This window comes from Saccopteryx leptura, chromosome 1 (genome assembly GCF_036850995.1).
Source record: "Saccopteryx leptura isolate mSacLep1 chromosome 1, mSacLep1_pri_phased_curated, whole genome shotgun sequence".
Classification (NCBI taxonomy): domain Eukaryota; kingdom Metazoa; phylum Chordata; class Mammalia; order Chiroptera; family Emballonuridae; genus Saccopteryx; species Saccopteryx leptura.
Window position 1 is genome coordinate 360432462 of NC_089503.1, and position 12802 is coordinate 360445263.

Below are 12802 nucleotides of genomic sequence, written 5' to 3' on the forward strand. Positions count from 1 at the left end.
TTAAATCTTTTGCATCTGCTTTTCTACTCTGTCTTCATATGGCTTAATAAAAGCTAGAATTGTTGATGACTTCATTGGATGAAACAATATAGTATAAGTATTTTAACATTAAGGGATTTTATGGTCTAGATAGGTAGATATGTTGCTATCTAGAGATATAGTTGTAGATACATCTCAGTTAAAATGCACCACCAGGAAAATTATATGGTACAAAAGATAAACCCTGCAGAGACTAGCATTTCAAAGACAAGAACGGGACACAGTTAATGTTAATATCAGGAAAATTTAAAAGAAAGAATGGACCAACACTTACTGTAACACATCAAAAAGAAAAAAAAATGACAGGCATTCATATAGGCTTTTCCTGAAGAAAACTTGTCTGTAGTTTCTCTCATAATCTAACGGAAGTAAACCTCCACATGCCCATATCAGAATTGGTTTTTATTTAAATGTGATAAAATAATTGATTTCTTATCATATTGAGCTTTCTCATATGCTATTTTAACTTGGGAAACTTTAGTCTCTCAAAATACGTTCGTAGGAGAGTTTAGATGTTGGAGAAGTAAGAATCGGGAATCAATATTTTTAAATCCTGACTTTCTATTGATTATTCAGTGGATTGGATACAAATATCCCCCCAAATTGCTAAGTACAAATAAACTGAGACGATAATAAGAATTAGAAATGAAAGATAAAATTCAATACTACCTGATATTTGTTAGCTAAATACGTGTCTGATTTAGGGGTAATATTCTTAAAATCCATATTCATCATCAGAGTAAACTGATCTAATCTAGAGCTGTGAACTAATAGATCATAAATAAAGCTGATGTTCTACTAAATTCCAAATGAAATGCCAAGGGTGAAGTTGATTTATGCAATTTTCTTAATGTCTTTGGTCTAACTGAATGCTTAACCCCAGCTAAGAAATATTTAGGAAACTCAGTAGCATACTGGTTGGTGTTTAACAGCCAGCTCTCAGGGAAAAGGGTGTGATAAGGGGCTGATTTGATTTGCACCATTTGCCAATTTCCCAGGGATAAATACTGCCACCCTGGCCAGTTTCAAGCTTCCAGCATGAATTCGCGGATGTGGCTTTGGGGAGGGATGCACTGAGTCCGCGTGAGTGGTGCTAGCCGGCTCCAGCTCCCCATTGATGCTTCTACTCATCCTGTTTAGATAGGTGAAAGCCAGATGTCAGGTCAAAGAACAGCAGTGAGTCGGGGCACATTTCTAGTTGTGTCATTGTAATGATCATTAGGTGAATGTTTACTGGGTAAAGAAAACAAGGGAAGTCTAGTTGTCTACACTTTTGGAGGAGCCACCAGGAGACCCCGAAGTCCGCAGAATATGCTGTCGAGCCCACTGCCCATGAATTGGATAGCGTAGTCAGAGGTAAAATCCCAGTTCTTAGAATAGCTCTGATATCTCACGACAGCGGGGTGGACAGTCCCTTGACGACTGCTCGGACTAATCAATGGTGTAAATGAAGCCCCTGCTTCAGCAGGGCTCAGGCATCACCACGGATCCTTTCTTTAATATCAGCGCTTCTCAGGATGATGGCTTGGCTGTCTCTGTAATTTATTATTAATTATGGTTGCACTGGCTGTCAGTCAGAGGAGAGGCTAAGGAAAATAATCTAAAACCAATGATCACCTCATAACAATCATCCAGAGACAGGAAGTCCTCAGGACAATCACCTATTAGAGGTCACGCAGTGTTCCTTATACAAGCTGTTTGTATGGCCAGTCTGACCAACTCCTGGGTACTCAACAAAAAGAGATCCTTCCAGTATGTTCATGTTGTTTTTTTATTTGGCAAAGGCCTAACACTCTGGGTTTTGTGCCTGATCTTTTTTTTTTTTTTTTTTTTTTGCACTTGTGCTGAGTCGCACTGACAACCTCAAGAAACATGGCTGTGTTGATAGGGCTCCATAAAACCATTACATCATACTCTTAAACAGCATCTTCTTAAATTTGCTCACACAGCCATGACAATCGCATTAGGTACATGAACTGGTAGAGAAAGCTCTCTGTCTCTGGACAGTTTCATCCATACTGCCTGATGTATAATCTTTTAAATATATTTCCCCATGTTTTCCTGTTGCAAACAGGGAGATAAAACAATCACACTATCAATTAGATTCTATCTTTGTGAGGACCAGGTGCCTTTTGGTCCCTTTATCTCTGCCATGTAACTTTACTGCCATCTGCTGGTAGGAGTCTCCCATCTCAGGTATTCTTGTGCAGTGTTGTCACAACTCAAGTAAAACTTCAGGCTGAACACAGGGATCACAGCTGCTAACAATTGAAGTTAATCCCTCTCTGTCCTGAGTCTAGCCTGAGAAGATTCTTTTAATGAAATTTTCAAGCTGAAGCTTAATGTGTATGCTATCCATTCACTTCTGAGGAATACATATAGTTAACATTAAGACTAGTTAATATTGGTCAGAATAGTTTTTAATTTGGAGACTCAGTTAACTGTTATCTATACTGCAAGTTATCCACATAGAGAACTTGTTTTTGCATTCATTTTTAAAGTCTGATACAAGTAAATAAAGAAAGCTACTAGCAAGGTTCATTCATGTCTAAAATTTAAAATAGACAAGCTAGCATCATTGCTGGAAAATAGCCAAACTTAATAACAAGAGAAAGGATATTCATATTTTGCACCTGTGAAAGCGTTCAGTATTGTCATCAACTTTGCGATATTCCCTAAAGCAGTTGGTGCTGTTCAGTTCTGTTATTGCTATACCATGGTTTCAACACTCTACAGCTACTGCAATTACACACGAGCTATGTTTCGTGAGGCCTTCAACATAACACTGCAATAGTCCTTTCAAGTATTTAATTTCATTATGGTTTAATGCTAGTGTCTCATAACACTGCCAGATTTGACAAATCAAACATAGGTACCTTAGAGAAGGAAAATAATCCATACCTCCTATTTCTCTCGGAAAGGGCAACAACCCGCTTTACTTAACGTGCTTCTGAAACACAGCACTGAAAAAGAGTGTGAGACAGCTGCGTTGAAATGCCTTCAGCCTGAAACACACCTGAGGTATAAAAAAACAAAGAAATTAGTCCTTCCAACTTTAAAGCCTACAGAGTCAGAAAGGCACTTCCAAATGGCTTGTTTAATTTTTCTTCATTCTGCCTCTCACAAATGAAAAGCAACTTCATATTTACGTGGCCCTTCAAAGGCAAGGGTTTAATTTGATCTTTATTACTGTCTTTGCTTATTATGAAAGAAAAACTGTGGGAACTCTAGTCAAGATGACTCTGTAACTTCACAAGCCAATACTCCTTCTTAGTGTCAAACACCCAGCAACAAGGGAGAAAATTAAAAAAAAAATTTAAAACAAATAGCTGAAAATATAAAACACAAGAAATATCTTCCCAAACAAAGCAGCAAAAGCAGCAAAAGAGGTAATGCTGCAGGCCTGCCATGATATCAGCTTCTGTGAGGCAAAGGGAACTAAAACTACAGTACTCACTAATATTTGTGAAAGATTACACACACACACACACACACACACACACACACACACACACACACACACACTGTCATCTGGGATTCTGACTTCTAGCAAGCAGCCAGCACAGGACGAAAACAAGATACAGACAAAGTGTCATGAGCAGAAATGCATCAAGCACTCATTTTTGGCTCTGTGAATGGACCCTCGGATACCTTTACTATCACATAAGACAGAGTGACCAAATACCCATCATCTAAGATTCCAGCTTAGGTGACAAGCAGAGTGTGATGAGAGGAGCTGGGAGGGTTCTCACTAGGCAGGCACAGCTGAGCACTGCAGAAGATCAAGGGAGAGGAACAACATGAGTGGGGAAGACAAAAGAAAGACGAAAATGCTTCCCACTCAGAATGAGCCTGCACAGCACAGTATCAGAACACATGGCAAGACTGAGAAGGGAACCAAGCAAATCAGCAAATGAATCAGTGTAATGAAGTCAGTTTTAGGAAAAAGTATGACAAAAAGGAAAGTATTCTTAGGATGCTAAAAAGCAGAAATGAAAGAATAACCTTTATTTTAAAGGAGAAATTATAAAAGCAAATTAATTAACACCAAAAATATGAAATGGATCCAGAATATTGAGGATAAATGAACACATTCATTGAAATTTAAAACTCAATAGATAGAATAAATGGTCCTGGGACCCCTGAGGAAGATAATATGGTGCGTAGGAAAAAATACAGGATAGAGAACTCAAAAGAACATTTTTAATAACAAATGCAAGGTGAAGAAATTTAGAGGACCAGTTAAGAGGATTTCTAAAAATGTCTAATATAAGTTCTAGAAAAACTCTTTAAAAAAGAGATTTCAGAGAATGTCAGAAAGCAATTTTTGAGGTAATTCGGGTGTAAGCTTTCCAAAATGAAGGAATAGATAATTCTTGAGATCAAAAGTGCACTTGGAATATTAATTAAAAAGAATAACTAATGATTGATCCACACCAATACTAATTATCACAGATAAAAAGATGATTTTAAAGTTGTAAGGAAAAAAATTTTTAAACAAAAGAACAGCCTTTTAATGGAACTGATAATGACTTCACATCATCTGATTGCAGAAAATAATTATGTACTATGTTTAAAGTTCTAAAATTTTTTTAAAAAATTTTACACGTAGATACACTATTATTCAGAGGTGATATGAAATGTAATAAAACTGTGGGTTTACTATCTACAAACTCTCATTACAAGAAGTATTAAAGACATACTTAGCAAGACTGATGGATAGAGGTGCCTGGAAGGACAGCGTGGAATCCAAAAAACAAGAAAATGTTATTGAATTAATTAATTCTTAAATTTTTATTATAAAACCTAGACTTCTGTTTTAGGTGGTGACATTGGAAAACATTAAATTTTTAATATCAAAATTTAGAAAATGCAAATAAACAAAAGAGAAAAATTAAATATTATTCTCATTTCACATGTAAAGCTGCCAGTGTTAATATTAGTGAAAGTAGCCTGACCAGGTGGTGGCTCAGAAGATAGAGTATTGACCTGGGACTCTGAGGGCCCAGGTTTGAAACCCCATGGTCAACAACTTGAGGGTGGGCTCACCAATTTGAGCACAGGGTCGCCAACTTGAGTGTGGGATCATAGATGTAACCCAATAGTCACTTTCTTGAGCCCAGGGTGACTGGGTCAGCTGGAGCCCCAGTCTAGGCACATATGAGAAACAATGAACAACTAAAGTGATGCACCTATGGGTGATGCTTCTCATCTCTCTCCCATCCTGTGCCTCTCTCTCACACACAATCTCTCTTGCTAAAAAAAAAGTATAAGAAGTTCTACCATAATCTCTACATAGTTTTATAAAAATGCTATGTCATCCAAATTGCCTTTTATATTTTATACAAATATCTTTTCATTCCATTAATTATTATTTTATAACTCCTATTATAAGCTGAATAGAATTCAGTTATATAAAAGTACTTGATTTAGTTCACCATTGTTTACATTTTTACAACCGATCCCTTGGTTTTGGAATACCTTAAACATCCAGTTTGAGTGGGATCTTCTAAAATTTTTAAATAGTCTTTTCCAAGTCTGAATGTTTATGTTTAGCATATCTAAAGACTATAAATCTAACAAACAAGAATGCTAAGGACGCCTGACCTGTGGTTGTGCAGTAGTGGATAAAGCGTCGACCCGGAACACTGAAGTCGATGGTTTGAAACCCTGGGCTTGCCGGGTCAAGGCACATATGGGAGTTGATGCTTCCTGCTCCTCCCCCCCTCATCTCTCTAAAATGAATGAATAAAAATCTTTTTAAAATAAAAATAAATAAATAAATTAAAAATGCCGAGGACACTGAAAAATCTCTTTCATCAAATTTTGATTTTTAACATAATGCAAGTGGAGTATTTAATTTTGAATTCCATTACAAGCAATGTTAGTCGAAGCAGATGAACACTTCAACTTCACTGTGTAATTTATTTTCATAAAAATCTCTTTAGAGATCCCTGTCTAGTCAGCAAATAATTGCTTTAACTTCAGATTTTAATATTAGCACTGAATGATTTATGTACATTAAATAATGTGATTCTCACTAACCATTTATGAGCTAAGAATGATTATCTCCCTTCTGTGGATAATCACACTTCAGGGAAGAAAGGTTAAGTGGTTTGCCTAAGATCACTCAGCCAGTCAATGGATTATCTCAAAATATGGTCCTTGAGTCTTTAAATCATTAGATTCGGCTGGCCTCAGCAATACTTGAGAGACATAAGAGTTATGCACTTAGATTTTTTCCTCAAATGATTTATGTGGCATAATGTCTAATTTGTTTATAGAGCATTATTTTTGTTTCTTATGACATAATTTGGTCTATAAGCAAGTATAAGACATAAAAATGAATGTGATAAGAATCTACATGTGGAAAAATCTCTGGTGGGATTAAAGTATCAATTTCTAAAACAGTGCATAGATTAAGCAAATAATAGAAACAATCATTTGGTGGAAAAGTTTGGAACAAAGGCAGAGAGTAACAGAAAGCATATAGAGTAGAGGAGCTCTCTTTTGTAGATCTGCAGTTCAGGGTTAGATTTTAATAGGTCTGAATGAAACAAACAAAAAGATCTTATTTCTGAATAAGGATCTGAGAGTTACATCAGAGCTACTTCCTCCACCTCCGGTATAAAGCATCACACAGGTTGACCGGCCCATATCAACTAGAGTGGCAAAGTGTGCCTTACCACATGCAGTTCACACAAATGGAACACCCTAGACGTTATTTCTAGAATTTTCAACAGTGATCTGCTCAGGATTAGTGGTGACATTAGTAACCTAGAGTGGAGACCCAAAAAGTAGTGAATGACGTCTTGCCAGGACCATATCCAATTTGTACTTCTAGGTAAAAGGGAATCAGCAGACAGTTGTCTCTTTTGTGGGGGGGGCAGTTTGTTTTTCCATTCCACTTAGTCTCCTAAATTACTTTAAAGAAAAAGTATTGGTAAATTATTTAACCAGTGAGTGTTTAATAAAACCAACTTTCTATTTGTAAAGTAAAATTACCAACTAATCCTGTTTGCCTGGAACTTCCCTAGTATTAGCACCAACAGTCCCATATCCTGGGAACCTTCTCAAATCTGGAAAAATTAAGGCAGTTGCTTAAAATGAAAAATAAAAAATAGGTGTGTTCACCTGTCAGATATTTAGAAAATACAAATAAACATATTGAACATTAAAATTATCTACCCATTCAATATGCAGAGATTGCCACTGTTCATATTAGCAAGTATGTTTCCTAATATCTCTGTGAAGTAGACTTCATAATAGTGCAAGTCACTGTTATTACATAAGTCAAGTGACAGTTTAATATCATTTGAATTGTCTTTTAAAATTCTATTTTTAAAATATGCTAAGTACTTTAATATGTGTACCTCTTCATCTGATTGTATCACTCTATAACTCTGATAAATTTTCAATTATGTATTGACCATTTCTGCTATTCATTCTACAAATTCTCTTAACCTTATACTTATCTTTATCTCTGAAACACAGTACCAGCCAGTACATTAGCAGCATGCTTTCTGAGTTCCGATAACTGTATCACACTGTAATCTCGCTGCTCAGGGGTATGCAGCCTTTCATTTCTTATTCCAGTTCTATTTCCCCTGTAGGCCAGGGAGGGGAAATTTCTACCTAGAGAGTTTAGCATCATTTAACATTGATGTTACTTATCCAACAATCTCCTACATGAGTGAGACCATATGTCAACCACAGTTAACACAAAATTTATCAATACCTACTTATACACACAAAGTCCTTTTTGTTTTGTGGGGGTTTAACTTTCTGAAAGCACTTCAAGTCCTGACTTAAACACAAGAGGAGTGAAGAAGAATAAAATGCAGTGTTAGAAAAGAAATATATCTTTTATCTATCCTGAAATGTTCTCACTTGGTTAAGGCCATATTTCAGGATTATTGTGATCCAGAAAGTATCACTCTCATCAAAGAAGTACTTACTATCCATGTGTGAAGTTACTCTGTTCTTGCCAATAATACATACATTAATGGGCTCTTCTTTTTTATTTCTAGTTTCACAATGCCTGGCGGCAGCCCTGGGCTTACTTGTATGATTGAAATGACTGCATTTGGAAAACCTCCGATACAGAAAAAAGACATGCACCTATCCCATGCCTCTCAGGTGGGTAAGCATATATCCAGCTTCACACATTACTAAATGCTCCCTCAGTATTTCAGTAAGTATTTATTTTTAAGTTATTGAGTTAATCATATTTTTTATTGAATTTCTTGTAAAAGCTCTCAACAAAACACTAGAATATTCATCTCTGGTACTTTAGGTATAATTAAACATATTTAATGTTGCCTGTCATTATAAAAGTTTTATTAAATTTAGCATGAAATTGATTTTCTTCTCAAACTTGGCATGTAATGTATTACACTTGATTGAAGAAAAAACTCACAAATAGGGAAACATTAGCAAGATACAAAACAGTGCTTGAAAATACATTTTTATAAGACATGGTAGTAGTGCTGTACTATGCTGTGAAACAGTCCATTCTCAAGTTTCCAGATTTATGTTGGCCAGGATTTTTTTCTTAGAAACATTGAATGACACTAAATTGAAAGAAGAGAAAATGTTTTTCCCTCCAGAGACCAAGCAGTTTTCTGAATTCTTTTGATTTTAATGATGTGGTTAGTTACACGCTTCTTAGTATGACTTTATAGCAATACATTATATAGATAAAGAATTCCTGGTTCATTTGATCATCATGGTGAGTTAATCCATATAATTAGAGCTCCAAAGTGCTAATTTTGGTACACATTAATGCTTGCAGTGTGGAGTGACCTAATGAATTGGAAATTTCACTTTATTTCCATTTTTCTTTGTTGAGTAAATACAGGCATCTAAAAGAAGCACATAAGAGCATCTAACATTTGCATAAGCACATTACACTTTCCAAATTATGGCCCTACGTATTATCTCATCTGATCCTCACAAGAACTCTCCAAAGTGATGATTATCAAAGTAATGATTATCCCTTACATAAGCTGGATGAAATTGAGCATCAGATATCCAAAATTTCATAGTGAGAAGAATAGAGACTTGATCCCAGGTTTTCTAATTCCAGCCCTTTTGTGTTCCTTGATAACACACTCTCCTGTTCATTTGCTGCTGCACCAGATTCAGAACTGTCAGATGGATTAAGTAGGAGTCAAGTTGGTTTTCATGTTTTAAGAAGTCATGCTAGAGCCCAAGATGGTGAAATATTTAGATTGAAGACATAAAATATTCAAATAGTGTAAAATATATGAAACACTAATAGTTTTGTTTTAAAAAAAAGTCTAATGTAAAGTATTAAGTGTAGTTCTATGTTAATTCCATATAGTCATCCATTTTTATATTAAAAGCTTTATATTTTATTTAAAATTACATACATTATTCTACCAAAATAGTCATCAGTGGATCATATCTGTAATAAATAAGATTCAACAAATGCTTTATTAATATATTTTTGTGGTTGAAAATAATAAATATGTCTTATATCTGTAACTATGGGATGAATCAGTCTCCTCACCCTTTAGGTTGACTGAATGATATACTGGTCAGAATGCCCCAAGTAATATACTGTACATTCACACACAAAGACAAACACACGGGATTAGAATTTATGATTAAATTGAAAAGAATTTAGATGGTTTTAGGGTGTTAAAGAGACAGTGCACTTATGGTCTTTAAAGTTTTGTTACAACATTCTGACTTTTTGTGTTTATTCCAACCCAAGTGCTCTGAAGTCTCAGTGAATCACTGCTGCCTTCTAAAGTGGGTAACCCTAAAGCTCATTTTCTCCCCTTTGTGGAGACTATCATGAGACCTCTCCATGATAGTTTAATGTAAAGTACGGTATATTATAGCCTCCTGGAGCCCACCCCTCAGGTGTTTGTTGTGAATACACCATTTGCTACTCCCTTTTCTTCTTTTATTACAATGAGAGAGTGGTAGAAATTTATGGAATAAGGATAGAAGCACTGATGATTTGTGAGCTGGAGCCACTTAATTTTAAAAGTTATGAACTTTGACACAAAATATTAAAAACAACTTCTAACCCTGACTTTGCTCATTATAATATAGTAGAATATTTTTTAGAAGATTATAATTATGTGTCTTGGTGTAGGCCTCTTTGCATTTATTCTTATTTTAGCTCTGGGCTTCTTGAATTTGAATGTCCATTTTCTCCCCCAGATTTGGAAATTTGTATCATCAAATAAGCATTCTGCCCCTTCTCTATCTTTCTCTCTCTTCTCCTTCTGAGACTCCAATAATGCACATATTAGTCTATTTGATGATATTCCATTAAGTCCTCAGACTTTTTTACTCCTTTTCCTTTCAGTCCTTTAATGAAATAATTTAAAATGACCTGTCTTCTAGTTTGCCACTTTATTCTTCTGCTTGATCTTTCTGTAAAATTCCTTTTGTAAATTTTTCAATTCAGTTTTGTATCATCAGCTCCAAAATTTTTGCTTTTTTTTAATTATATTTTCTGTTTCCTTGTTGATATTCTCATTTTCTTCATGATTCATTTTCTTTAGCTCATTGAGCAGCTTTATGACAGTTGTTTTGAATTCATTGTCAGGTCATTCCTATACCTCCCTCCTTGGATTGATTTCTAGAGATTTATTTTGTTTCTTTGATTGGGCTATGTGTTCCTGTTTCTTCCTGTGCCTTGACACGTTGTGATGGGATCCACATATTTGAAAAAACAGCTGCTTCTACAGTGTTTATGTGATGACTTTGTATAAGAAAAGTTCAACATTAAATAGCTCAGCTAGAGATTCTGGAACCCTGTCGAACCTTTTCTATGGATGAGTCTTCTCTAGACTTGTATGTGCAAATTCTTTGTAATGTGAATTTGCTAATGCCTTTTTTTGAAGAAAGTTTCTTGTAATCTTTTCTTCCCTGTACTGTCTGTCTGCTGTACTGTAGGTTGTCTTTGGCTGTCACAAGCAGCCCAATTTTCTTTTGGTCTCAGCAGCTCCCAAAGTTTCTAGGCTATGCTGGGTCTCATTGCATTTCCAAGTCAGGCAAAATAGAAACCAGTCTCTCAGAAAAGTCCCTGAAAATCCAAAATGTTAGAAGCATGCTCCACTCCTCTCTATCCACGCCACTCTGGCCCCAGAAAGAGGCCACTGAGCTGAATTACTCTGTCTGCTCCACCACAGGTCCTATGGAGAAGCAGCACACCATCTAGTACTCTTCTGTTTTCAGTGATATCCAGGTATCTAGAGAATTCCAGGTCCTGTCAGTGCTCCAAGATAGGAGAGACAGCAACTCATTCTTCAGGTAGCCCCTGAAAAGCCATAATTTTGGATACACATTCCAACTCTTTCTATCCCCAGGGAGAAGTCAGGAATTGGGGGCTTTCACCTACTCTTTCCCACTGAGGAGGGAGAGGGACTATGTTGAATGAATACATGCATATTCAAACCTTCATCTCTGTTTTCAGTGGCCCCAAACAGAGCACCCGCTCCTGTCAACATTTAGATTCAAATAAGACAGCAACTAGTCCCTTAGGCAGCATCCTGAAAAGTCTATACAAAGATACATGTTTCACTTTTTTGTTTCCTCCAAAAAGAAGCTGGAAAGTAGATGTTTTCTCTCAATCACATGCCACTGAGTCTAGAGGAGGGCTATGGTGGATGAGTGTAACATATTTTCCTACTGGCCTCAGTAAGCTGGTTCCACAGCCATGTGAGGTGCAAGTGCCTCTCAACTGAGTCTACACATTTCCCACAAAGAGACCCTGTCTGTGTGTTGCTGCTTCAGTGTGCCCATGAGGGAAGGAAGGAGTCCCTGGACCTTTCTACTCTGTCATCTTGCTGACTGGAAGGTTGCTATTTTATGATTACTTAATTCTTCATGATTTCTTTCTCCATATGACATTTAACTTCCTTAAGACAAATATAATCTCACACCTTTCTTTTGTATTTCCACTTCTCTACATCCATGTACTCACATAGTAGCAACTTAATTTATCGATTGCTTCATTAAAATTCAGTTCTTCCTTTGACAGGGTGAGAAGATAATTTTGAAAACATTCTCTAGCTTAGGAAACCTTAAGAATGAGAGGTTTAACTGCAAAGTAAGAGAAGAGGCTTAAAAGCCAAGGAGACTGAAGAAAAGCAGAGTTGAGTTTCATTAATTAGGTCATATGTACAAATTTGTATAGAACCTCCTATTTGCAAGGTGCTATAGACTCAGAGAATCCCAAGACAACAAGGGGTGCAGGTTCACCCAGCTTTAAAGGGGGATATAAATTAATGTAAAAAAGACTATGTTCACAGAGTATCATGTTATGGGGGGAAGGAAAGACATAACAGCAAAGGGATGGAGGGTTTGGATAAATACTGCTTCTGCCTTTTAATGCCCTTTCATCTAATGTCTCTAAACAGTCTTAAAGAATTTAAGACTAAAATCACATGTGAAAAGTTATTTAAATAAATTCTCTTTCCAAACACTTTGCCCAACATCTCTTATTCATCTTTATTCCAAGACTCCATGTCTCGTTTTGAATTTGCCTACAAACAATTCAGATAATATTAGAAACAAAAATAGCACTAAATAAAAGTCAGTTCATTTCAATTTTGTCATTATATTCTTGCATAAAGGCAAGGACACTCTGATAATCTTATCCAAAAAACACATTTGCAATTACCTTCATATATTTCATTAACACAAAATTTCTTTAACTTCATACAGATTTGAGGATGTAAAACTAAAGTAAATATTGAATCAAGATCTAATAACA

The 12802-nt window shown here is 35.8% G+C and overlaps 1 protein-coding gene across 1 annotated transcript in view; it reads left to right on the forward strand.

Moving 5' to 3' along the window:
* The window catches only part of EYS (eyes shut homolog), a 1965296-nt gene that overhangs the window by 1721541 nt on the left and 230953 nt on the right, over positions 1-12802 (forward strand). The window contains 1 exon segment of the mRNA XM_066360293.1: positions 8070-8178. Coding sequence (XP_066216390.1) covers positions 8070-8178 — 109 coding nt within the window.